This window comes from Mercenaria mercenaria, chromosome 8 (genome assembly GCF_021730395.1).
Source record: "Mercenaria mercenaria strain notata chromosome 8, MADL_Memer_1, whole genome shotgun sequence".
In the NCBI taxonomy this organism is placed as follows: domain Eukaryota; kingdom Metazoa; phylum Mollusca; class Bivalvia; order Venerida; family Veneridae; genus Mercenaria; species Mercenaria mercenaria.
In genome coordinates, this window is record NC_069368.1 from 39,326,741 (window position 1) to 39,354,582 (window position 27,842).

Below are 27,842 nucleotides of genomic sequence, written 5' to 3' on the forward strand. Positions count from 1 at the left end.
TAGTCTATATGGACAGGGAATCATTACACAAATTACATCCCTTAAGTTTATTTCCACATATTATAATTGAAACAGATTTCAGACATTAAGTTTTCATGCTGTAAAATGTCTCCCTGTACTTGGATTCAGTGTTGTTGTATTTTCTGGTCCTTTGGGACCATGGAGTCCATTCAACATATGTGTAATAGAGTCCCGCTTAAGCCGTTGCTAGGTGGCGTGAGAACTGTTTCACATTTCATTACCTCTCGTGAACAGACTCAGTCAAAACGAGTCTGCTGTTATTCTTTTTGGTTGCATTCTTTGCTTCCAAAGGATCTTTTTACCGATTTTATTCATATTCGTTAGCTATATCATCGCTGTCTTTTCTCCCACAAGTCTATTGTTTGCACCGAGTCACGTTGATGTTGACATATAAAGAGAAAGATGACCTCGGAATTTCTGGAATTTCCCGTCTGGTTCCCGCGTACATAAATCGAGTACCATCCACGATTTGTACGCATCCAATGATAGCGCGCGTTCTTAGAATTGTCGTGACATCGTGAGGGGTTTCCACTGTTTCTATTTTAAGTACCAATGAAACAAGCGCTTACTAAAATATAGTTTGACATCAATTTCTCGGGATTCCATGACAATTTAATGATGATATTCAAACTTTCACGGAAACGTGGAGGACTTTCTTCTTATTTTATCATATTGACCTGCAATTTTTATCGGACACTCGGTCCTGTGAACTTGATATATCACGGCGGACCGGATCAAAATTTACCGGATATGTCCGACAGTCCGACGGCTTTCGCGACCTCTGCTGGAGCATAGTCACATATGAAAACTATGTACAAGGTCGTTCTCATGAGCAAACAGTGAAAGATAAAAGCGATAAAAGATGATGAAAACCCTGTATGGCTCTATTTGCGATGGGCGACAAGCCCGACCTTGAAGGCGTCCAAGGTTTGGGCTGTGACGACTTGCTCTGGCAGCTGGTTCCACAGGCGAATGCTAGCTGGGAAGAAGGAGTGTTGATATCCTGCTGTCCGGCAGAATGGTAGCATATATTTCATTGTTCGGCCACGGATTGTATTTTTTGTAAGTGCCGATTGGTGAAGGTACTGTCCACCAGGGATGTCTATGAGGCCATGGATGATCCTGTACATCATCACCAGTCTGTTACTGGTTCTTCTCTGCTGTAGAGAGTCCCAGCCTTGACTACCTATCATCTGGCTGATGCTGCTGGTGGTTTTGTAGTCACCCATCACGAATCTGTCTGCTCTTTGCTGGACTGCCTCCAGTTGCTGGATGTTCCTGCTTGTGTGGGGGTCCCATGCGGTTGAGGTGTATTCAATGATGGGTCTGACCAGACTGGTGTAGCATTGGGCCTTTGTTTCCCTTTGGCATCTGGATACGTTCCGTTGGAGAAAACCGAGTGTGTTGTTGGCCTTCTAGGTGATTATGACTCCAAGGTATTTGCCGGATGTCACTTCAGCTAGGTCGTGGCCATGGATGGAGTATTTGGCTCTGATTGGGTTATGTTTCCTAGTAATCCTGACAACTTCACACTTGGAGGGGTTAAATGACATTTGCCAGTCCTTCTCCCACTGTTGCAGACGTTCAAGGTCATCCTGTAGTGCAGAAGCATCCTGCTCTGTGATTATCTTGTATAGGAGACTGTTGTCTGCAAAAAGGCGGGACGTTGACGACACTTTCTGTGGTAGGTCGTTGATGTATAGAAGGGATAGCAAAGGACCAAGGACAGTACCTTGTGGGACACCGGAAGTCACAGGTGCGGAAGATGATGAATGTCCCTTGACAATGACCTTTTGGCTGTGGTTTGAGAGAAAACTCAAAATCCACTTGTAGGTGTTCCTGTTGATACCGTAGTGGTCGAGTTTCAATAGGAGTCACTTGTGGGGTACCTTGTCGAAGGCCTTGGAGAAGTCCAGGAGGATCGCATCTAATTTTTTTGGCAGTGGCTAGGATTACGGTATGGTAATTCTAGCCTCCGATTCTAGGATTATGGAAGTTCCATATTCCTAGACAACCCTATGAAGATAGGCTAGGGTTACGGAAGTATTTATAAGGCATCACAGGCCTCGACCTTAACTTTTTTCAGCAGTTGCCAGCAGGTCCACCAACTGCTAAGATCTAGTAGACCTGCTCAGACTTTAGTGGACCTCGAATTCTGTCACATAAATTGTGACGTTGTAGACGTCATAACTTCATATGACTCAAAGAAACAGGACTTATTTCTTAAATAATTAAAAATGGAAAAACTGTAGCAATCTGATATCCCGAAAAATAATTATTTTGAAAAGTGTCCCAAAATATGGACACAATAATCATCATCCATCCGACCCGTGTTGAAAGCGGAAAAAAACAACATTATTAACAATTATCGGTTGATAAACTAAGTAATTGGCCTTGTTTTCATCATCAATTAACACCCCCTCAAAGAGCTTAAAGAAGTGTGTCGGTTATTATGGCATCTGAAGTGGAGATCAAAGCGGTATAGTTGCACGAGATTGTCATGGTTTCGCGCCATATGACACATCACTATCTGATTGTACTTTCTCGGTTCCTTAAATTGTGGAGAAGAAATCAATAAAAAAGTTTTTCTTTAAGTTTTCAAAAGCAAATGTGCAATATCCCGAATAAACTGACATGTAAATGTGTCAAACCGTAAACGAATCGATGATAGTGGATATCCTTACTCTGTGACCTATTTGCCCTCAAGGAATTTATTATTGTTTGAGAAGAATATCTAACAAAGTGTTGTGTCAAAAAATACATGTACAAAGATTCATTTAAAACTTATTAAAAACCGCAATGACATCATACTGCTTTATTTTAAAACCACATTTCTATTTACGTTCACGAGGTCACGTAACCTATTGTGCCGCACTAACAGAAATCTGTTTGCCAAAAATCGTTTTACTCCATGTATTTAAATGGCTGCCGCTTTTTCATTATTTAAGATTTTTATGTCTCCCACCACACAGTGGTGTGGGAGACATATTGATTTACTCCAGTCTGTGTGTAGTGTCTGACCAAAGCTGTCCGCACTCTAGCGAACATTTCTCATCCGATTTTCACAAACTTGAACAAAATGTGTTTGACCATAAGACCTCGGCCAAGTTCGATAACTACCAAATCGGTCCAGGCGTCTTGGAGTTATGGCCCTTGAATTACCAAAAATCGGTCTTTTTACTCTTGTCCACACTCTAATTAGAATATTTCTCATCCAATCTTCACCAAACTTAAACAAAAGGTGTTTGACCATGAGACCTCGGCCAAGTTTGATAACTAGCCAAATCGGTCCAGGCATTTTGGAGTTGCGGCCCTTGAATTATCGAAAAATTTGCCTTTTTACTCATGTCCGCACTCTTAATCAAACATTTCTCATCCGATCTTCACCAAACTTGAACAAAATGTGTTTGACCATGAGGCCTCGGCCAAGTTCGATAACTAGCCAAATCAGTCCAGGCATTTTTGAGTTACGGCCCTTGAATTATCGAAAAATCGACCCTTTTACTCTTGTCCGCACTCTAAGTCGAACATTTCTCATCCGATCTTCACCAAACTTGAACAAAATGTGTTTGGCCATAAGACCTTACCCAAGTTCGATAACTAGCCAAATCCGTCCAGGCACTTTTGATTTATGGCCTTTGAATTACTGATTGGATCCACTCATCCAGACCAACTAATTGGATCCACTCGTCTAAAACATCTAGAGAAACTAACATCTTTCATAGGGGCAGTTGTGGGAGACATGCGCTTTTCTCAAAAGCATCTCTAGTTTAATTGTGTTTTTAGCTCATCTGATTTTTTGAAAAAAAAATGATGAGTTATTGTCATCACTTGATTGGCATCAGCGTCGGCGTTGCCTGGTTAAGTTTTATGTTTAGGTCAGCTTTTCTCCTAAACTATCAAAGCTATTGCTTTGAAACTTGCAACACTTGTTCACCATCATAAGCTGACCCTGTACAGCAAGAAACATAACTCAGTCCTACTTTTTGCAAGATTTATGGCCCCTTTTGTACTTAGAATATATCAGATTTCTTGGTTAAGTTTTATGTTTAGGTCAACTTTTCTCCAAAACTATCAAAGCTATTGCTTTGAAACTTGCAACACGTGTTCACCATCATAAGCTGACCCTGTACATCAAGAAATATAACACCATCCTGCTTTTTGCAAGAATTATTGCCCTTTTTGAACTTAGAAAATCAGTTTTCTTGGTTAAGTTTCATGTTTAGGTCAGCTTTTCTCCTAAACCATCAAAGCTATTGCTTTAAAACTTGCAACACTTGTTCACCATCATAAGCTGACCATGTAAAGCAAGAAACATAACTCCATCCTGCTTTTTGCAAGATTTATGGCCCCTTTTGGACTTAGAAAATATCAGATTTTTTGGTTAAGTTTTATGTTTAGGTCAACGTTTTCTCTTAAACTATCAAAGCTATTGCTTTGAAACTTACAACACTTGTTCACCATCATAAGCTGACCCTGTACATAAAGAAACATAACTCCATCCTGCTTTTTGCAATAATTATTGCCCCTTTTGGACTTAGAAAATCAGTTTTCTTGGTTGAGTATTATGTTTAAGTCAGCTTTTCTCATAAACTATCAAAGCTATTGCTTTAAAACTTGCAACAATTTTTCACCATTATAAGCGGACGCTGTACATCAAGAAACATATCTCTATCCTGCTTTTTGCAAGAATGATGGACCTTTTTAGACTTAGAAAATCATAGGTAGGACAATATTTCTATTATACCAAAAAATCAGATGAGCGTTGGCACCAGCAAGGGGGTGCTCTTGTTTGTACTTTCTGGTCAAAAGTCTGAATTTTATTACAATAGTATGTATCGTTTATTTACTTTAAGAAAGAAATAAATAATCAAGATCACGCTGTTCGAAATTTTACAAATCATTATATGAAAATTTGATCGTTTTTAAAGAATTTTGCCTACATTTCTGTCGATATCTTATTAAAATTGTTATAGAATTCAAACTGTATTAGTTCTCAAGCGGTGTTGAATATTTAAAGCGATTATATTAAAAAATGAATGCACTTCGCGTTTTTAGCTCGACTATTCATAGAATAGTGAGCTATTGCACTCGCCCATGCGTCGGCGTCCGCGTCCCGATTTTGGTTAAGGTTTTGTATGTAAGCTGGTATCTCAGTAACCACTTGTGGGAATGGATTGAAACTTCACACACTTATTCACTGTGACAAACTGACTTACATTGCACAGGTTCCATAACTCTATTTTGCTTTTTTACAAAATTATGCCCCTTTTTCGACTTAGAAATTTTTGGTTAAGGTTTTGTATGCAAGCTGGTATCTCAGTACTTACTAATGGGAATGGATTGAAACTTCACATACTTGTTCACTATCATGATCTGACATGCACTAAGCAAGTCCCATAACTCTACTCTCTTTTTTTTTCAAAATTATGCCCCTTTTTCGACTTAGCAGTTTGTGGTTAAATTTTTGTATGTAATCTGATATCTCAGTATCCACTAATTGGAATGAATTGAAACTTCACACACTTGTTCACTGTCATGATCTAACATGCACTGTGAAGGTCCCATAACTCTACTTGGCATTTTTACAAAATTATGCCCCTTTGACTTAGCAGTTTTTTGTTAAGTTTTTGTATGTAAGCTGGTATCTCAGTATCCACAAATTGGAAAGGATTGAAACTTCACACACTTGTTCACTGTCATGATATGACATGCAGTACAGAGGTTCAATACCTCTACTTTGCATTTTACAAAATTATGCCCCTTTTTCAACTTTTGTATTCATTCAATTGACAAGGCTGTTGAATAGTCGAGCGTTGCTGTCCTCCGACAGCTCTTGTTAGCTCACCTGTCACATAGTGACAAGGTGAGCTTTTGTGATCACCCTTCGTTCGTCGTCAGTCCATCCATCAGTCCGTCCGTCAACAATTTCTTGTCTGCACGATAGTGGTTTCATTTATGATTTTATTTTAACCAAACTTGCACACAACTTGTATCACCATAAGATCTCGATTCCTTTCTTGAACTGGCCAGATCCCATTATGGGTTCCAGAGTTATGGCCCCTGAAAGGGCCAAAATTAGCTATTTTGACCTTGTCTGCACAGTAGCAGCTTTATTTATGATTTGATTTTTACCAAACTTACACACAACTTGTATCACTGTAAGATCTTGGTTTTTTAGCTCACCTGTCACATAGTGACAAGGTGAGTTTTTGTGATCATGCAGCGTCCGTCGTCCATCTGTCCGTCCATCCGTAAACTTTTGCTTGTGACCACTCTAGAGGTCACATTTTTTGTGGGATCTTTATGAAAGTTGGTCAGAATGTTCATCTTGATGATATCTAGGTCAAGTTCGAAACTGGGTCACGTGCCTTCGAAAACTCGGTCAGTAGGTCTAAAAATAGAAAAACCTTGTGACCTCTCTAGAGGCCATATATTTCACAAGATCTTCATGAAAATTGGTCAGAATGTTCACCTTGATGATATCTAGGTCAAGTTCAAAACTGGGTCACGTGCCTTCAAAAACTAGGTCAGTAGGTCTAAAAATAGAAAAACCTTGTGACCTCTCTAGAGGCCATATATTTCACAAGATCTTCATGAAAATTGGTCAGGACCTTCACCTTGATGATATCTAGGTCAAGTTTGAAACTGGATCAGGTGCCTTCAAAAACTAAGTCAGTAGGTCAAATAATAGAAAAACCTTGTGACCTCTCTAAAGGCCATATTTTTCATGGGATCTGTATGGAAATTGGTCAGAATGTTCACCTTGATGATATCTAGGTCAAGTTGAAAGTGGGTCATGTGCCGTCAAAAACTAGGTCAGTAGGTCAGATAATAGAAAAACTTTGCGACCTCTTTAAAGGCCATATTTTTCATGGGATCTGTAGGAAAGTTGGTCTGAATGTTCATCTTGATGATATCTAGGTCAAGTTCGAAACACGGTCATGTGCGGTCAAAAACTAGGTCAGTAGATCTAAAAATAGAAAAACCTTGTGACCTCTCTAGAGGCCATACTTGTGAATGGATCTCCATAAAAATTGGTCAGAATGTTCATCTTGATGATGTCTAGGTCAAGTTCGAAAGTGGGTTACGTGCCATCAAAAAGTAGGTCAGTAGGTCAAATAATGAAAAAACGTTGTGACCTTTCTAGAGGCCATATTTTTCATGGGATCTGTATGAAAGTTGGTCTGAATGTTTATCTTGATGATATATAGGTCAAGTTTGAAACTGGGTCAAATGCGATCAAAACCTAGGTCAGTAGGTCTTGAAATAGAAAAACCTTGTGACCTCTCTAGAGGCCATACCCTTGAATGGATCTTCATGAAAATTGGTCAGAATGTTCACCTTGATGATATCTAGGTCAAGTTTGAAACTGGGTCACATGCCTTAAAAAACTAGGTCAGTAGGTCAAATAATAAAAAAACCTTGTGACCTCTCTAGAGGCCATACTTTTCACGGGATCTGTATGAAAGTTGGTCTGAATGTTCATCTTGATGATATCTAGATCAAGTTTGAAACTGGGTCAACTGCGGTCAAAAACTAGGTCAGTATGTCTAAAATTATTAAAATCTTTTGACCTCTCTAGAGGCCATATTTTTCCATGGATCTTTATGAAAATTGATCTGATTGTTCACCTTGATGATATCTAGGTCAGTTTTGAAACTGGGTCACGTGCGGTCAAAAACTAGGCCAGTAGGTATAAAAATAGAAAAACCTTGTGATCTCTCTAGAGGCCATATTTTTCATGAGATCTTCATGAAAATTAGTGAGAATGTTCACCTTGATGATATCTAGATAAAATTCAAAACAGGGTCACGTACCTTCGAAAACTAGGTCAATAGGTCAAATAATAGAAAAACCTTGTGACCTCTCTAGAGACCATATTTTTCAATGGATCTTCATATAAATTGGTCAGAATTTTTATCTTGATAATATCTAGGTCAGGTTCAAAACTGGGTCACATGAGCTCAAAAACTAGGTCACTATGTCAAATGATAGAAAAAAACGACGTCATACTCAAAACTGGGTCATGTGGGAAGAGGTGAGCGATTCAGGACCATCATGGTCCTCTTGTTTCTTGAACTAGCCAGATCCCATTATGGGTTCCAGAGTTATGGCCCCTGAAAGGCCCAAAATTAGCTATTTTGACCTTCTCTGCACAATAGCAGCTTTATTTATGATTTGATTTTTACCAAACTTGCACACAACTTGTATCACCATAAGATCTTGGTTCCTTTCTTGAACTGGCCAGATTCCATTATGGGTTCCAGAGTTATGGCCCCTGAAAGGGCCAAAATTAGCTATTTTGACCTTGTCTGCACAATAGCAGCTTCATTTATGATTTGAATTTAATCAAACTTGCACAAAACTTGTGTCACCATAAGATCTCGGTTCCTTTCTTTAACCTACCAGATCCCTAAATTTGTTCCTGAGTTATGGCCCCTGAAATGGCCAAAATTAGCTATTTTGACCTTGTCTGCACAATAGCAGCTTCATTTATGATTTGATTTTAACCAGACTTGCACCCAACTTGTATCACCATAAGATCTCGATTCCTTTTTATACGCTTGAAGGGACGTATTATGTGTTGCCTCGGTGTCCGTCTCTGTCTGTCTGTTGGTTAGCAAAATCCCTTCTGCTCTGTAACTCTTGAAACCCTTGAAGGATTTCAAAGAAACCTGACACAAATGTTCACCTCATCGAAACGACATGCAGAGCGCATGTTTCGGATGGCTCACTTCAAGGTCAATGTCACACTTAGGGGTCAAAGGTCATATGACTTTGTTTTGTGTGAACGCACCAGTCAGCATGTGCAGTTGTGTACCTGGGATTTCGCGTCCAGATTCATTCAGTCTTGTAGGAGTTATGGCCCCAGACTTAGTTAAAAATTGGTCATTTGAATGTTGTGTCATGCGTAGCTCCAAAAGTATTTGTCCTAGAGTCACCAAAGTTTAAAGGAATGTTGGTCAGCATGTGCAGTTGTGCACCTGGGGTTTTGCCTTCGGATTCATTCAGTATTGTAGGAGTTATGTTCCCTGACCTAGGAAAAAATTTGTGTCCTTTGTCATGTAGTGGGGGCATCTGTGTCCCATGGACACATTTCTAGTTTCTTTTTGTTTTTAGCTCGACTATTCGAAGAATAGTCTAGCTATTCTACTCACCCTTGCGTCGGCGGCGGCATCACGCCTTGGTTAAGTTTTTGCATGCAAGTACTTACAGCTATCATTTAAAGGCATATAGCTTTGAAACTTATTTTTTCTTTTTCTAGGTCAATTACCAACCTCTCTGGGTCAAGTCCCATAACTCTGACATGTATTTTGAGCAAATTATGCCCACTGTTGGACTTAGAAAATTCTGGTTAAAGTTTTACATGCAAGTTACTATCTCCAAAACTAATGCAGATATTGAATAGAAACTTCACATGTGTCTTCGGGGTTATAAAACTAGTTGATAGCAGCAAGTCCCATAACTCTGACCTTCATTTTGGCCAAATTATGCCCCCTTTTGGACTTAGAAAATTCTGGTTAAAGTTTTACATGCAAGTTACTATCTCCAAAACTAATGCAGATATTGAATTGAAACTTCACATGTGCCTTCGGGATTATAAAACTAGTTGATAGCTGCAAGTCCCATAACTCTGATATGCATTTTGGTCAAATTATGTCTCCTTTTGAACTTAAAACTCTTTTGATATTTAACCTTTTTGGGTAATACTTTCCTGCTTCTGGGACAATATTTCGAATAGTCGAGCTTGGCTGTCTTACGGACAGCTCTTGTTGGTTAAAGCAATGGTACTCAGGTGAGCGATATAGGGCCATCATGGCACTCTTGTTTGTATAGTGCCGATAAACAAAAGTAACGGCGATGTAAATTAGGTATTACGATAGGGCGCACATGCTTGTGGAATGGAAAATTACCAGCATGACGTTTTGATATCTTTACGATTTGCGGGTAAATTCCAGTCAATTCAGGTAATTTTGCCTGATGTAATTTCTGAATTTGGTAAAGTTACGGCGTAAAAACCACTTGCCCGATCGGTCGAGTAGTCCATTCGTCCTATCCTGACTTTAACTTGGCAGTGCTAATAACTTTAGAATGCCATACTTAAGGCAAAATCAACTTTCATTTTGTGAATTCGCCGATTTGGGTATGAGTTTTTCCCTTGAGTTTTATTTTATTTGCAGACCGTGAAAATTAGTTGACCGTCGGACTACCCAACTTTTGATAGTTAGTGGACCTGCCGATATTTTGGTTGTGTCGGTCCAACGGTCCACCGCTAAGGTCGAAGCCTGCATCAAACACTTACGAAATGGTCAAAAAGCTGCGAACATGCCGCGAACATACCTATTCGCAGGAAGTATTCGCGGGATAATCACTGCTACCGCGATCATGCCGCGATTGGTCAGATACTAGTTTGCGGGATATTCGCAGGAAGACCAATGATCGCGGCATGTTCGCGAGAAGAACTTAGAAGATTATAATCTTTTGGTAAACTGTTAATGAAGAGCTTTTATAAGAGCAGGTAATTGTAGATCAATTAATTTGTAACATTATCTGTAAGGTCACAGTATGAGTCTGATAAGTTAATTACAACCAGATATTCTGGACATGTTTAGAAGGAAATCTGTGTGCATTACAGACAGTTTTCATGAGTGATTCTTAGAGGCTGATAGGAATATATACTTTTTGTGGTAAGTCAGAAAATTTATGTTTAATATCTATACTCATATATCTCAGTAAACATAGGAATTTTGAAAATGAAATAGATATGCTTAATCTTTTGCAGAGCTGTAACAGATTGTCTAAAAGTCAAATATAAAACTAGCTTATTTTGACAATTTCTAAGCTTCATAAGTCTGATAATTAACAATCGTCATGTAAAACTATGACAGATGTTGTAGGATACATGTAACTTTAAGCAGTGGGAAGAAAACTTGGATGAATGAATACATGCACTCAGACTGTTATTGAATGACAAGTAACAGTTAAAATTCAAACTATTTTATCATTAAAACTTTGTTTAAAATGCTCCAAAATGATATCAAAAAGTTCAGACATTGACAATTGGAATTTGTTACAACCTCAGTGTTCAAGTTTATTCAATAAATATTTATATCCCTGATTCTACTAATTTATTTGTTTTTGCACTTTTTCTGTACATGCTTTTTTGTACACAATTTCTGTAGAGATGGTTTTCAGTTAGTTCGCGGCATGTTCGCAGCAACTAGTTCGCGGGATGATTGCAGCAACTTGTTCATGGGAAGTTCACAGCTACTTGTTCACAGGAAGTTCGCGGCAAAACTAATTTGCATGTGAGAAGTGAACAACAAACTAACATCCCGCGAACAACTGACCAAACGCCGGCTGTCAATCAAACCAATAAATCGATAGGCGATCAACCAGTCAATGTGCTTGATTCGACGCACACCTCTAGACGGTGTTAATGTAAATATTACCCTCGACATTGCGATCTCGACACCGTTAAAAATGACTGATAAATTCCTTTTGAAAATGATTATATATACAGTAAAATTTATTAAAAATGGTAAAAAGGTGTCAGTGGGGACTTTGCAAGTCCGATAAGCGCTTCCCAGAACGCCTAGATTATGCCTTTTCCAAAACCTAAGTAAAGTTTTGAGAAGTGTCTTTGCTGGATTAAGACTTTGGACGTCCTCACAGACAATTGAAAGTGATAAAATCGACGGAAACTACCACATATTTATAAATACAATGGTATTAATATATTTAGCTTTCACTTAATTCACATTTGACCAGGGCGCCGTGCGATAAATTTAGTCTAAATTTGGCATCGTAGGTGGCTACGGGGTATGTGTTCACATTAAATACGAGCATCGTGCCATATTTTTTTTTTTTTTTTTTTTTTTGTACATGCCGGGAGAAATTCTTACACATACTGCGCGGAGATTATACGAAAATCGTGCAATTTCAGTGCAGTTGCCTTGCAGTCACCGCAAGCTTCCAACGGAAATCTTATGTGCTGAAGATGACCAATATATATAACCATCTGAAAAATGTTATGCCATATAAAGGCCGCTGCACGGAAATTATGTGGCCGCTGTAGAGTTCCCGCGTGATGATTGCTCAATATCCATGCGATTTCATTCGGTACTGCAGCAAGCAGGAACTTTGTGGCCCAGTGAGTGCCGTGCGAAGGTCTCGTGTCTACAATCTCCGTACGATTTCTTTTAGGCACTTTGTCCCCGTGCGGAGATTGTGCAATGTGACTTACGACATGTCTACGGTCTACAGCCTACCGGCTTTCGATTAGTTCAAATATGTATAACTTTTCACTAAACAAAGTCGTAGAGGCTGCGGAGCCCGTACGAAATCGCACGGAGAAGGGCTATTTATACCTAAAATGTAAATGTATCATTATCCTTCAATACACTTTTTCCAGCTTTACACACAGGGCATAAGTACTGATAGAGTACAAGTCAAAACAAGAGCTGTCGGAGGACAGCAACGCTTGACTATTTAACAGCCTTGTCGCTTGAATGAATAAGAAAGTCGAAAAAGGGGCATAATTTAGTAAAAAAGTAAAATAGGGTTATGGAACCTGCAAAGTGCTTATCAGCTCATGACAGTGGACAAGTGTATGAAGTTTCAATCCATTCCCATTAGTGGGTACTGAGATACCAGCTTACATATAAGAATTTAACCCAAAAACTCCTAAGTTGAAAAAGGGGCATAATTTTGTAAAATGCAAAGTTGAGTTATTGATCCTTTGCACTGCATGTCATATCATGACAGTGAACTAGTGTGTGAAGTTTCAATCCTTTCCCATTAGTGGATACTGAGATACCAGCTTACATACAAAAACTTAACCAAAAATTTCTATGTTGAAAAAGGGGCATAATTTTGTAAAAAAGCAAAATAAAGTTATGGGACCTGCTTTGTGCATGTCAGATCATGACAGTGAACAAGTGTGTGAAGTTTCAATCCATTCCCATTAGTGAGTACTGAGATACCAGCTTACATACAAAACCTTAACCAAAAAATTCTAAGTCGAAAAAGGGGCATAATTTTGTAAAAAAGCAAAATAGAGTTATGGAACCTGTGCATTGTAAGTCAGTTTATCACAGTAAATAAGTGTGTGAAGTTTCAATCCATTCCCACAAGTGGTTACTGAGATACCAGCTTACATACAAAACCTTAACCAAAAATTTCTAAATCAAAAAAGGGGCATAATTTTGTAAAAAAGCAAAACAGAGTTATGGAACCTGTGCAATGTAAGTCAGTTTATCACAGTGAATAAGTGTGTGAAGTTTCAATCCATTCCCACAAGTGGTTGCTGAGATACCTGAGCTTACATACAAAAACTTAACCAAATCGGGACGCGGACACCGACGCGGACGCCGACGCATGGGCGAGTCCAGTAGCTCTACTATTCTATGAATAGTCGAGCTAAAAAATACTAAGAAAATATCAAACTGAATGATAAACAAATATTTTTATAATAATAAAAACACGCATAAACTCAGTGATTTATTTAAGAAGCAACACATAATTTTCAACAATAAATATCATCAGTAATTGTCGTCGTGTAGCCTTCTTCTGTCCTCTTTTGTCTTCTGAATATACATGCTTTCTCAACTGATTCCGTCCCCGAATGTCGGAAAATCCCAAAACTATCAATGTAAGACTCCTAACAGTACTTTCTCAAAATTCATCTAAATGTTTTAAGACACATAATAAGACAGAAATTTCTTGCCAATCTCTCAGAAATATTGCGTAAAGTAGCAGCAGCAGCCATTATCGATCTAAATGTCGGAGGTCTAGTATTTTGTGGTACCACATGACCTGTAGGCGGAGCCTGGTGTCTGGTCAATAAAACCAATTGTATCAAAAGTGTTCGCCGGATATTCGCGGCATGATCGCAGCAAGTGTTCGCGGCAAACTATAATATTTCCGTAAGGGTAACATATGTTGATACATGCATAAATAATGTTGTAAACTTACGTATTTTACTTAAAATAGTGATTTTACAGGGCTTTTGCAGATTTCGTAGTATTAGCAACCACCATGCCACCGCAAATCAGGGGAGATAATTTCTCACTTTTTTCCGGAAATCTGACCTCACTGTAGGGCCAATAGAAACGCGCTTATTCTGGAAAATTACGGCATTTCCCAAACTGAACAGGTGCCCGATTCTTTAGTCTAAAGATAGAACATTATGTATATAATGTGTTTTGCATAGAATGTTTGGGAAATCCTAGAAAAAAAGCTGAAGAAAAAATTAATTCCCAGATTTTTAGATCAAAAATGCCATATACGCTGATCAAACTGGTATTTTTATGTAGGAAAATGATCCTTTTACTAATGAGTGCGCTTAATACTGTTATAATTAAGCGTACATATACGTATTTTATCATTTTTCAGACCGAGTAATTTTTGCTACGGGAGGTAATCCACCATTCCGCGATGATAACTTGTAAGGTGCCCGTTATATTTTGGCCTAATTTTTTTGGTAATTATCCCTGCAGATGTACATTTATGTTACCAGTTTAATGCATTCTATCTGTCTGAGTGTGCAAATGGATTCTGTTGGTGATATTCGAGAACAGAACCACCAGAAATCTTGTTCATTTTTCACGGGCGTTTTGCACCCTAATTTACTCGAACCTAACTGTATACGCCAGTTCGGTAGGTTCATTGATATGACGAATTACAGTTTTCATAGTGTTTGATGTATTTCTAATATTATGATATTGATAGTTTGAAATACAGGTGTATATTAAATATCTTAAAATTGAAATAGACAATGTTCTTTAAATTAACAAAGATAACAAACAATATGAATACAAATGTAATATGTTTTTAAGAAAACAGTCACTGAATTTTAGCGATAGTCTGAATTGAAAATAGTAGATCTATAAAAAAAAAATTTTAAAGTGTGTGTGTGTTAACTTTGTGACCACTTCTTATTAAAATGATGCTTATTTTTATGCCCCCGAAGGGAAGCATATAGTTTTTGAACCGTCTGTCTGTCTGTCGGTCTGTCCGCAATTTTCGTGTCCGGTCCATATCTTTGTCATCGATGGATGGATTTTCGAATAACTTGGCATGAATGTGTACCACAGTAAGACGACCTGCAGTTCGCAAGACCCAGGTCCGTAGCTCAAAGGTCAAGGTCACACTTAGACGTTAAAGGATAGTGCATTGATGGGCGTGTCCGGTCCATATCTTTGTCATCGATGGATGGATTTTCAAAAAACTTGGCATGAATGTGTACCACAGTAAGACGACGTGCAGTGCGCAAGACCCAGGTCCGTAGCTCAAAGGTCAAGTTCACACTTAGACGTTAAAGGATAGTGCATTGATGGGCGTGTCCGGTCCATATCTTTGTCATCGATGGATGGATTTTCAAATAACTTGGCATGAATGTGTACCACAGTAAGATGACGTGCAATGCACAAGACCCAGGTCCGTAGCTCAAAGGTCAAGTTCACACTTAGACGTTAAAGATCATTTTTCATGATAGTGCATTGATGGGCATGTCCGGTCCATATCTTTGTCATTCATGCATGGATTTTAAAATAACTATGCATGAATGTGTGACACAGTAAGACGATGTGTCGCGCGCAAGACCCAGGTCCGTAGGTCAAAGGTCCTAAACTCTAACATCGGCCATAACTATTCATTCAAAGTGCCATCGGGGGCATGTGTCATCCTACGGAGACAGCTCTTGTTAACAAAAACATTCCTAACTATTTCAATTGATAAGTTTTGTAGTAATTTGTACACATTAGAAAACATAGCCTAGTTTTTTTCAATGTCAGTTCAAAGAAATCCTGTTCCAGAAAAAATTAATTCCCAGATTTTTAGATCAAAAATGCCATATACGCTGATCAAACTGGTATTTTTATGTAGGAAAATGATCCTTTTACTAATGAGTGTGCTTAATACTGTTATAATTGAGCGTACATATACGTATTTTATCATTTTTCAGACCGAGTAATTTTTGCTACGGGAGGTAATCCACCATTCCGCGATGATAACTTGTCAGGTGCCCGTTATATTTTGGCCTAATTTTTTTGGTAATTATCCCTGCAGATGTACATTTATGTTACCAGTTTAATGCATTCCATCTGTCTGAGTGTGCAAATGGTTTCTGTTGGTGATATTCGAGGGCAGAACCACCAGAAATCTTGTTCATTTTTCACGGGCGTTTTGCACCCTAATTTACTCGAACCTAACTGTATACGCCAGTTCGGTAGGTTCATTGATATGACGAAATACAGTTTTCATAGTGTTTGATGTATTTCTAATATTATGATATTGATAGTTTGAAATACAAGTGTATATTAAATATCTTAAAATTGAAATAGACAATGTTATTTAAATCAACAAAGATAACAAACAATATGAATAATAATATGTTTTTAAGAAAACAGTCACTGAATTTTAGCGATAGTCTGAATTGAAAATAGTAGATCTATAAAAAAAATTTTTTAAGGTGTGTGTGTGTTAACTTTGTGACCACTTCTTATTAAAATGATGCTTATTTTTAACAAAAACATTCCTAACTATTTCAATTGATAAGTTTTGTAGTAATTTGTACACATTAGAAAACATAGGCTAGTTTTTTTCAATGTCAGTTCAAAGAAATCCTGTTCCTTTAAACTTTCACTTACTGGAATGATTTTAACTTTCTTTCCAAAATGTCATAAAGTGTTATAAGTTTTGGCTGTTGAATTTATTGTTATATATAAATGTGAAATACCAAAATGGCATGCAATAGAATGGACTTTACAGAATGCTTTGAATTTAAGTTGGAAAGGGTAAAGATATAGATCTGTATGGCACACTGGATACAAATATGGTTTTGTTCATTTGCCAGTTTTGTGATACTAGACTTAGAAAATTCCTAACATCACAGATAATACAGGATAATCCAATGAATAATGTGCTAATGTACCCTACCTCTGCAGTAAGTGGGTGGGGTAATTATATACCTTCCAAAATAAGTTTTTGGCAATATTCTGGGTAACTATCACCAATATTATGATCAAATAACATATCTTCAAGTACACCTATACATAACTGATATATATATAGTATCATATGAGCAAACTTAAAGCAGTGAAACAAGCTTAATTAAGTTTTTCTTGCCTATTTTGGGTATTTTTGTTTTGAGTCGGCTTGTTAAGAGTCTCTATTATGAGGAAACAACCAACTGGAAGTTCAACATCTAGGTACAGAATAGGTCAGTGGTGTTTGTAGTACCAGTCTAAAGTGACTTATGGGCTGAAAACATTTACATTATGGAAAAATAAAATGAGGTCAACTTTTCTTGATAATGAAAAATCAAAACTAATTTATGGCTTTATTTTTTGACGTTTGTATGCTGTTCAACTGTTAATGTTTTGACATAACATATTAAAAGTATACATTTTTGTACCCCCCCCCCCCCCCCCCCCCCCCGACAACAAAGTTGTAAGGGGGGCTATACTGGTTTCAGGTTGTCTGTCTGTCTGTCTGTCTGTAGACGCAATCTTGTGTGCACCATCTCTCTTTATCCCCTTGACACAATTTAATGAAACTTCACCCAAGTGATCAGTAACAACAGTAGTTGTGCATGGGGGCATGTTAGGTTCTTTCAGAAAAAAATTTGCAGAGTTATGGGACTTTGTTTTTTTGTTACTATACTATATACATAGACACAATCTTGTGCGCACCATCTCTTCTCATCCCCTTGACACAATTTAATGAAACTTCACACAAGTGATCAGTAACAACAGTAGTTGTGCATGGGGCATATTAGGTTCTTTCAGCGACAAAAATTGCAGAGTTATGGGACTTTGTTTCTTGTTAACATACTATGTACATACAGTCTGCATATGCAATCTTGTGCGTGCCTAATCTACCAAACCCTTGCACACAATTTAATGAAACTTCACACAAGTGATCAGTACCAACCCTAGTTGTGCATGGTGCATGTTACATTCTTTTAGATAAATATTCTGCATAATTATGGGACTTCGTTTTTTGTTACTATACTGTATACATACAGTCTATATACATGCAGTCCACATAATTTTGCAGTCTTGTTTGCGTCAAATTGCAATGTACTGTGTCAGTGCATGCGGGGGGTACATTCATCACCTTTAGTGATAACTCTAGTTGTGAATGTCTTGATCATATCTACCAGGCAGAAAATGTAAGGTTTTAGGTAGATCATAGCATCTTTAAAAATGAGTGGTTGTTGCTAGTAGTATCGATCGACCGTTCTGGGTTAGACTAATCTTACGGGGAAATATCATTGTCGTCCTGCTTGATAAAACAGTTGTACGTGAGCGTCATTCTATTCACAGATGTTTCAACAATTAATTGACCACAGTTTGGAACACTGACTTCAGGTGTATAAACAGAGTAATAACTAATAATAAAAGAAAGCAAAGAAAGATTATCAAAGAAAGAAAAAGAAGGAAGAGAAAAGAAAGAAAAAAATAGAGAAGAGAACATTGAAATAAAAGAAAAGAAAAAGATACATTCAAAAATTACAACAGACTCTCTCAAAAAAAAAACAACAACAAATATATATTTCAAAAACGATTCTTTTTATGTTGAAACATTTGTACATAGAATAAATGACGCTAACGTATAATACCAAGTATGATGACATTTATAATTCCCCGTATTAGTCTAAACCAAAATGGCGGATTGATACTACGAAATCTGCAACAGGCCTGTAAAATCGCTATTTTAAGTAAAATACGCAAGTTTGCAACACCATTTAAGCATGCATCAACATATATTTGATGCCTTATAAATACTTCCATAACTTTAGCCTATCCTCATAGGGTTGTCTAGGAATAAGGAACTTCCGTAATCCTAGAATCGGAGACTAGGATTATGGTACCGTAATCCTAGCCACTGTCTTTTTTTTTTTTGATGACAAAAATGAAAATAAAGCATGTCAGTTACCATTAGTAATACATATGTGACAGATATCAACTGTTTATTTTAATTATGTCTCCCACCACACAGTGGTGTGGGAGACATATTGATTTACTCCAGTCTGTGTGTGTGTGTCTGTCACAAAGCTTGTCCGCACTCTAAGTCTAACATTTCTCATCCGATTTTCACCAAACTTGAGCAAAATGTGTTTGACCATGAGACCTAAGCAAAGTCCAATAACTAGCCAAATCGGTCCAGGCGTCTTGGAGTTATGGCCCTTGAATTAGCAAAAATCGGCCTTTTTACTATTGTCCGCACTCTAATTCAAACATTTCTCATCCAATCCTCACCAAACTTGAACAAAATGTGTTTGACCATGAGACCTCAGCCAAGTTCGATAACTAGCCAAATCGGTCCAGGCATTTTGGAGTTACAGCCCTTGAATTATTGAAAAATCTGCCTTTTTACTCTTCTCCGCACTCTTAAGTCGAACATTTCTCATCCGATCTTCACCAGACTTAAACAAAATGTGTTTGACCATGAGACCTCGGCCAAGTTCAATGACTAGCCAAATTGGTCCAGGCATTTTGGAGTTACGGCCCTTGAATTACTGAATAATCTGCATTTTTACTCTTGTCCGCTCTCTAAGTCGAACATTTCTCATCCAAACTTGAACAAAATGTGTTTGGCCATAAGACCTTAGCCAAGTTCGATAACTAGCCAAATCCGCCCAGGCTTTTTTAGCTCACCTGTCACATAGTGACAAGGTGAGCTTTTGTGATTTCCCTTCGTCCGTCGTCCGTCGTGTGTGCGTCCGTGCGTCAACAATTTCTTGTCTGCACAATAGTGGTTTCACTTATGATTTTATTTTAACCAAACTTACACACAACTTGTATCACCATAAGATCACGGTTCCTTTCTTGAACTGGCCAGATCCCATTATGGGTTCCAGAGTTATGGCCCCTGAAAGGGCCAAAATCAGCTATTTTGACCTTGTCTGCACAATAGATGCTTTATTTATGATTTGATTTTTACCAAACTGGCACACAACTTGTATCACCATAAGATCTTGGTTCCTTTCTTTAACTGGCCAGATTCCTTTATGGGTTCCAGAGTTATGGCCCCTGAAAGGACCAGAATTAGCTATTTTGCCCTTGTCTGCACAATAGCATTTTCATTTATGATTTGAATTTAATCAAACTTGCAAAAAACTTGTGTTGCCATAAGATCTCAGTTCCTTTGTTGAACCGGCCAGATCCCCTAATGGGTTCCAGAGTTATGAACCCTGAAAGGGCCAGAATTAGCTATTTTGACCTTGTCTGCACAATAGCAACTTCATTTATGATTTGATTTTAACCAAACTTGCACACAACTTGTATCACCACAAGATCTTGGTTCCTTTTTTAAACTAGACAGATTCCATCATGGGTTCCAGAGTTATGGCCCCTTAAATGTCCAAAATTGGCTATTTTGGCTTTTGCAGCCATATAGAGACTTCATTTATGGTTTTATTTGATACAAACTTCCAAAATATCTTCAACAACAATAAATCTTTGATTCCATGACAAATTAGATCCATTCGTAGTTTCTAGAGTTATTTTATATCTGATTACCTCCCCTGATTGTAGTCAAAATGGATTTATATCAGTAAGTACTTACAGGACTTATTTGAAATTTCATTATTGTCATTAGTTGGACTGAGCCAATCAGGGTAGATAACTATGGACTGATTTTATGTCAGATTACCTCCCTTTATTTTTGAAATTAAAATGGGTATATCTCCGTAACTAATGAAGATACTGATCTGAAATTTCATTTATAAATGTTAACAGATTTATTTGGCAGATCCTTCTTTTGTTAACTTACAATAATTTTCTTTTGAATTACTTCCCTTTTACGTTACTATAAATAGCCTATTTTTAGTAACTTTTTCATTATTGGCCGTAGGGAAAAACCGAGACTACTTTTCTGTGGTACAACATGGATGGTACCTCCAATTTTTAGGTGTATTTTGACATATCTGTACCTTGTAAGAATTTTGTTTTTTCTTTTTGGTTAAATTTCTTTCCTTTGTTGTTCCTGTCCTTTGGACTTAGATATTTTTTCTTAGGACCTTCTTGTCCTCAAGTGCAATGATAACAGGTGAGCGATATAGGGCCATCATGGCCCTCTTGTTAATTTATGGCCCTTGAATTACTGATTGGATCCACTCGTCCAGACCATCTAATTGGATCCACTCATCTAAGCCAACTAGAGACACTAGACATTTTTCATAGGGGCAGTTGTGGGAGACATGTGCTTTTCTCAAAAGCATCTCTAGTTTTTAGCTCATCTGATTTTTTGAAAAAAAAATGATGAGTTATTGTCATCACTTGAGCGGTTGTCGGTGTCGGCGTTGGTGTCGGCGTTGCCTGGTTAAGTTTTATGTTTAGGTCAGCTTTTCTCCTAAACTATCAAAGCTATTGCTTTGAAACTTTGAATACTTGTTCACCATCATAAGCTGACCCTGTATAGCAAGAAACATAACTCCATCTTGCTTTTTGCAAGATTTATGGCCCCTTTTGTACTTAGAAAACATCAGATTTCTTGGTTAAGTTTTATGTTTAGGTCAGCTTTTATCCTAAACTATCAAAGCTATTGCTTTAAAACTTGCAACACTTGTTCACCATCATAAGTTGACCCTGTACAGCAAGAACCATAACTTCGTCCTGCTTTTTGCAAGATTTATGGCCCCTTTTGGACTTAGAAAATATCAGATTTCTTGGTTAAGTTTTATGTTTAGGTCAACTTTTTCTGTTAAACTGTCAAAGCTATTGCTTTGAAACTTGCAACACTTGTTCACCATCATAAGCTGACCCTGTAAAGCAAGCAACATAACTCTATCCTGCTTTTTGCAATAATTATTGCCCCTTTTGGACTTAGAAAATCATTTTCTTGGTTGAGTATTATGTTTAAGTCAACTTTTCTCATAAACTATCAAAGCTATTGCTTTAAAACTTGCAACAGTTTTTCACCATCATAAGTGGACACTGTACATCAAGAAACATAACTCTATCCTGCTTTTTGCAAGAATGATGGCCCTTTTTAGACTTAGAAAATCATGGGTAGGACAATATTTCTATTACACAAAAAAAATCAGATGAGCGTCAGCACCCGCAAGGCGGTGCTCTTGTTTTAGCTCACCTGTCACGTAGTGACAGGGTGAGCTTTTGTGATCGCCCTTCGTCCGTCCACAATTTCTTGTCTGCACAATAGTGGTTTCATTTATGATTTTATTTTAACCAGACTTGCACACAACTTGTATCACCATAAGATCTTGGTTCCTTTCTTGAACTGGCCAGATCCCATCATGGGTTCAAGAGTTATGGCCCCTGAAAAGGCCAGAATTAGCTATTTTGACCTTGTCTGCACAATAGCAACTTTATTATGTCTCCCCCAGGAGACATATTGTTTTTGCCCTGTCCGTACGTCACACTTCATTTCCGAGCAATAACTGGAGAACCATTTGACCTAGAACCTTCAAACTTCATAGGGTTGTAGGGCTGCTGGAGTAGACGACCCCTATTGTTTTTGGGGTCACTCCGTCAAAGGTCAAGGTCACAGGGGCTTGAACATTGAAAACCATTTCCGATCAATAACTAGAGAACCACTTGACCCAGAATGTTGAAACTTCATAGGATGATTGGCCATGAAGAGTAGATGACCCCTATTATTTTTGGGGTCACTCCGTCAAAGGTCAAGGTCACAGGGGCCTGAACATTGAAAACCATTTCCGTTCAATAACTAGAGAACCACTTGACCCAGAATGTTGAAACTTCATAGGATGATTGGTCATGAAGAGTAGATGACCCCTATTGATTTTGGGGTCACTCTGTCAAAGGTCAAGGTCACGGGCCTGAACATTGAAAACCATTTCCGATCAATAACTAGAGAACCACTTGACCCAGAATGTTGAAACTTCATAGGATGATTGATCATGAAGAGTAGATGACCCCTATTGATTTTGGTGTCACTCCATCAAAGGTCAAGGTCACAGGGGCCTGAACATTGAAAACCATTTCCGATCAATAACTAGAGAACCACTTGACCCAGAATGTTGAAACTTCATAGGATGATTGGCCATGAAGAGTAGATGACCCCTATTATTTTTGGGGTCACTCCGTTAAAGGTCAAGGTCACAGGGGCCTGGACATTGATAACCAGTTCCGATCAATAACTTGAGAACCACTTGACCCAGAATGTTGAAACTTCATAGGATGATTGAACATGCAGAGTTCATGACCCCTATTGATTTTGGGGTCAGTCTATTAAAGGTCAAGGTCACAGTGGCCTGTTCATGTAAAATCATTTTTTGGAAATAACTTGAGAACCACTTGACCTACAATGTTGAAACTTAATAGGATGATTGGACATGCAGAGTAGATGACCCCTATTTATTTTGAGGTCACTTGATCGAAGGTCAAGGTCACAGGAGCCTGAACAGTGACTTGAGAACCACTAGGCCACTAGTGTTGAAATTTAGCGGGATGACTGGACATGCCAAGTAGATGATCCCTATTGCAGCCAACCATCAGTGTCTCTTTGACTTTCGCTCCTGACCCCTATTGACTTCTTGCCTATAAGACTGTGCATTGGGGGAGACATGCGCTTTTTTACAAAAGCATTTTCTAGTTTATGATTTGATTTTTACCAAACTTGCACAAAACTTGTATCACTATAAGATCTTGGTTCCTTTCTTGAACTGGCCAGATTCCCATATGGGTTCCAGAGTTATGGCCCCTGAAAGGGCCAAAATTAGCTATTTTGACCACGGCAATAAAGACATTTTCCCATCGTAACCAATAGCGCTATAGCTGAAGTAGTGAATAATGACTTCAAAATACAGATATTTATAATGGAGACAGTTTACCTGGAGTAAAAGCGTAACAAACGCTTCTTGATTTTCATCGCAAAAAGTAGTAAAAACAGCAAATTCTCATGTGTTTCCATAACATAAAGTTTGTCAGTAATAAAGTTTTAAAGCCTTCTTAAGAAATATAGCATTTATTTCAAGATATCTAAAAATAAATTGTTTTTTGTTGTCGAACAATCTGGAGGCATGCTGCTTTAAGTTATGGTAGCCAGAACTTAAAAAAGAACCAATATATTTCTTTCTCTCTATCTTACTCCCATACAAAAACATGAAACGAACAAAATGGTTAGACATGTACAATACAATAGACTGTCAAGTATTCACGAACTATACTGCTTCAGTCAACTGCAAATCGGCTGGATATTAAAGAAACTTGTAAATTTATCTTATCGATGGAGCTTTCATAGAAGTAGGCAAGGCTAAATTTGGTGAATCAGATTGATCGATAATCGTTCTTGCGTGGAGGAACACTCTGTGACTCGGCAAAGTTTTGAATTATGCCCCGAGGTGTAATTCGATATCGACACGTTGGTGTATCACACCCGTTAACCGGTTCCGAGCAAAACAGTTCGTGGCAGACAAAACAGTTCACCGATATTTTTGCCGGTATCTGCATTGGGGTAAGTATTCTGTATCCAAGAATCGGTTGGTGCAAAATATGTTAAAGATTTTTATTTCTGTAAAAAGTAGCATAAACGAAAAACATGTCATGTGCTTCCCGTTTAAAAATAACCTATATTTAATAAGTTATGACGAGTTAAAAGTGTGATTTTGTTGAAAAAATGTGAAAACGAAAGTTTATCACAGTATATTTAATTCACTTTTCAACTTCGGTCTATAATATTAATGTCAACCTTTATAATAATGTTTGCCCTGAATATTGTCCAATTTTTAAGCGACAAAACGCAATATTCAACGAGTTATAGACATTCAAACATGATATGGTCGAAAAAAAAGTGTGGCAGCATTGCACAGCTTAAGGTTATTTGTGTTGCGAGCAAGAGCAGTCCTGAGTCTTTTTTATTTTACTTTAATAAATGGTCTAAACAGTGATATCCAGCAAAAAAAACGTCTGTAATCAGACAACAGCAATTTACACTAATTTTTATTAACAAACAGATGTAAATCAAAGTATATATTAGTCATACAACCGTCTAACAATGTAATATATCATCAACACTTCTTCATACATTTTTAAATTATGTTTACAGTGGTACGGTAGTTTGGTGTGATGCCTTCCCATTTAGGAACGTTCCAATTACTGTATTATATCATTTGTAATATTTCTTTCAGGATCACAATGCATATGTACCTGTGCTACTACTGCAATACAACAGCTGACGTTTATAGGCACTTCATTCAGCACCTCTGTAATAGCCATAGGTTTGACACGTTAAAGTACAAACAACTTGAGCTTGACTGTCGTGCAGGAAAAACTAGATATCGAACAAAAATATTTGAATGTATTAAACCTGTGTCACATATATTATCCGTTGATGAAAACAATCAGTTACACATATCTCTTCTTGAAGAAAACAACACTGAAAATTCTTTTTTATCTGAAGTAGCAGAAGACAATCTTTCACTAGACGTTAACGAAAACAAGGAATTAGGAAACACTTCAACATTCAAATCAGAATCCTCTCCGTTTTTTTTTTCAGAAGAAACGGACCCACCTGAAATAAATTTAACTGATATTTATGACAATATACCTGAGGTAATAGAAACATGACATGAACATGGTCAGTTAGAATTATATAAAAAAAAATGGCTATCCCTAGTCGCTAGTAAACAGTTCCCAATGGAAATCATATGTTATTTGTTGTTCCTCGATTTTGTAGAATGGTCTTCGAAATCCTCTTCATCCCGGATGAGATATATGCACGATTTGTTTTTAAAAAAAAAAATGGAAAGTTGGTTACAAACTGTTCCATGGGAAATTGTTGCGTTTCAGGGCTGGTCCCCGAAATACAGGTCGAGTTGTAAGTTGGCAGCAAGTATTTGGTGATTGTTCTACACAAAACTCAAGTATAAACTTTGCAGTGCCTTCTAAACCAATCATAGCCCAGGACACATTGGAACCAATACTACTAGGTGTTTTTGTAGACACTATGAAGATGTTTGCAAACTATGTAGGGGAAAATCCTATCAAAACTGGCATAGACGGAAAAGGGGAAAAGGCAAAACAATGGGAGATATAGACTGCTGGTGGTTCGAGCCTGATCCAACACTGACTGACAGAAAAGTCCGATTAAAATATGTTCTTTTGACAAAATACATGTGCTGGTTTAATAGTGCCAACAATGGACTGGTGATGTGTATAATCATCACTATATGCATACGAATTGCATCATGTCATCCCCGCTGTATTTTCTGAACATTGCTGAACTAGTACCACTTGTTTTTGTCAGATTATAATGAGTAACACGCTTGATATCATCATTCAGACCATTTATTAAAGTAAAATAAAAAAAAGACACAGGACAGCTCTTGCTCGCCACACAAATAATTTTGAGCTGTGCAATGCCGCCACACTTTTTTTTGACCATATCATGTTTGAATGTCTATAACTCGATGAATATTGCGTTTTGTCGCTTAAAAATTGGACAATATTCAAGGCAAACATTATTATAAAGGTTGATGTAAATACCATAGGCCGAAGTTGAAAAGTGAATTAAATATACCGCGATAAACTTTCGTTTTCACATTTTTTCAACAAAATCACACTTTTAACTCGTCATAATTTATTAAATATAGGTTAGTTTTGAACAGGAAGCACATGGCATGTTCTTCGTTCATGCTACTTTTTACAGAAATAAAAATCTTTAACATATTTTGCACCAGCCGATTCTTGGATGGAGAATACTTACCCCAATGCAGATACCGGCAAAAATATAGGTGAACTGTTTTGTCCGCCACGAACTGTTTTGCTCGGAACCGGTTAACGGGTGTGTGTATTGTTTTCGTGTATTGCTAAATATCGGATTATCCGTTACTACGTCCATGAGAAAGATCAGAAGATGAGATCAATAATTACCTTGTTGGCGCCAGTGAAATTCGCCAATTGAAGATTTTTAGCACAAGAATTTACATTTTGTCGCATTTTGCGCCATTGGCGACCGACAGTGGGAACCCTGTTAAAATGGCTCTTCTATATTATAGCTTACAACTCATAAATTAAAACAATAAAATATATTGTTACCTTACTGTCGTTTTGTCTATCAAAATCACGTAAGAATTCCTATTGTTTCAGTCATTTGTCACTAATTAGAGCAACTCACAGTGTTGCAGTCACACACAACACATCCCTTCTTTTCACATACGGTAGATATTGAGGATTTATCTAATGAGCACATGTATTGGAAACACAGTTTTAATACCAATTGTGTATTGCAATAATGCTAAAATACCTCACCTGTGACATGTCCTTAAAAAGTGCTTTAAAAAGTTTGCCACTCAAAGTCTGTATGAACCCTGATTTAGCTCAGGTAACAGATTATTGTAGTATATTTATTATGCATGTAGAATTGTGTGTGGAAAGAATGTTTATTCCATGTGACATGGATAATTTTACACATGGTGAAGTGTTATTCCATGTCCCAATCCATATACCACTTATCAGGATGAAAGATTGCAAGACTGTTGGTTAAAAGGGGAGCATTTTAGTATTATAGTCTATAATATTCTTCAGTGAGGCATGTTCTTGAGGAAAAATGGGTAAAAATACATATATTCACCATGACATAATTGTCAGAGTCGGTGACAAAATCAAGGTAATTCATGTAGTTATCCAAGTTTTTTTCTTTCAGGTATTATATAGAATTGAGTAGAAGGCTAGCCAAAGACTGAGACATGGATAGCATATTAAACACACTGTCAGTGATCAGTGTTATATGGATTATAGCTGCAGGCTTCCTGGTAAGCTTTCAAACTATAAAATCTGAAAGTTGATTACTCAAACTTTTGCTGGGAATGTTGAGTCTCTAAC

The 27,842-nt window shown here is 37.5% G+C and overlaps 1 protein-coding gene across 3 annotated transcripts in view; it reads left to right on the top strand.

The window, feature by feature from the left end:
* The window catches only part of LOC123566557 (protein C1orf43 homolog), a 74,705-nt gene that overhangs the window by 3,782 nt on the left and 43,081 nt on the right, over positions 1-27,842 (top strand). For 2 of the 3 annotated variants that reach the window (XM_045360775.2, XM_053549749.1), the window contains exon 2: positions 27,664-27,772. In XM_045360775.2, the coding sequence (XP_045216710.2) occupies positions 27,707-27,772 (66 nt within the window). In that variant the 5' untranslated portion in view covers positions 27,664-27,706. Of the gene's footprint in view, positions 1-10,689; positions 10,713-27,663; positions 27,773-27,842 lie in introns of those variants that run through there. The other variant, XM_053549750.1, reaches the window with a different exon arrangement.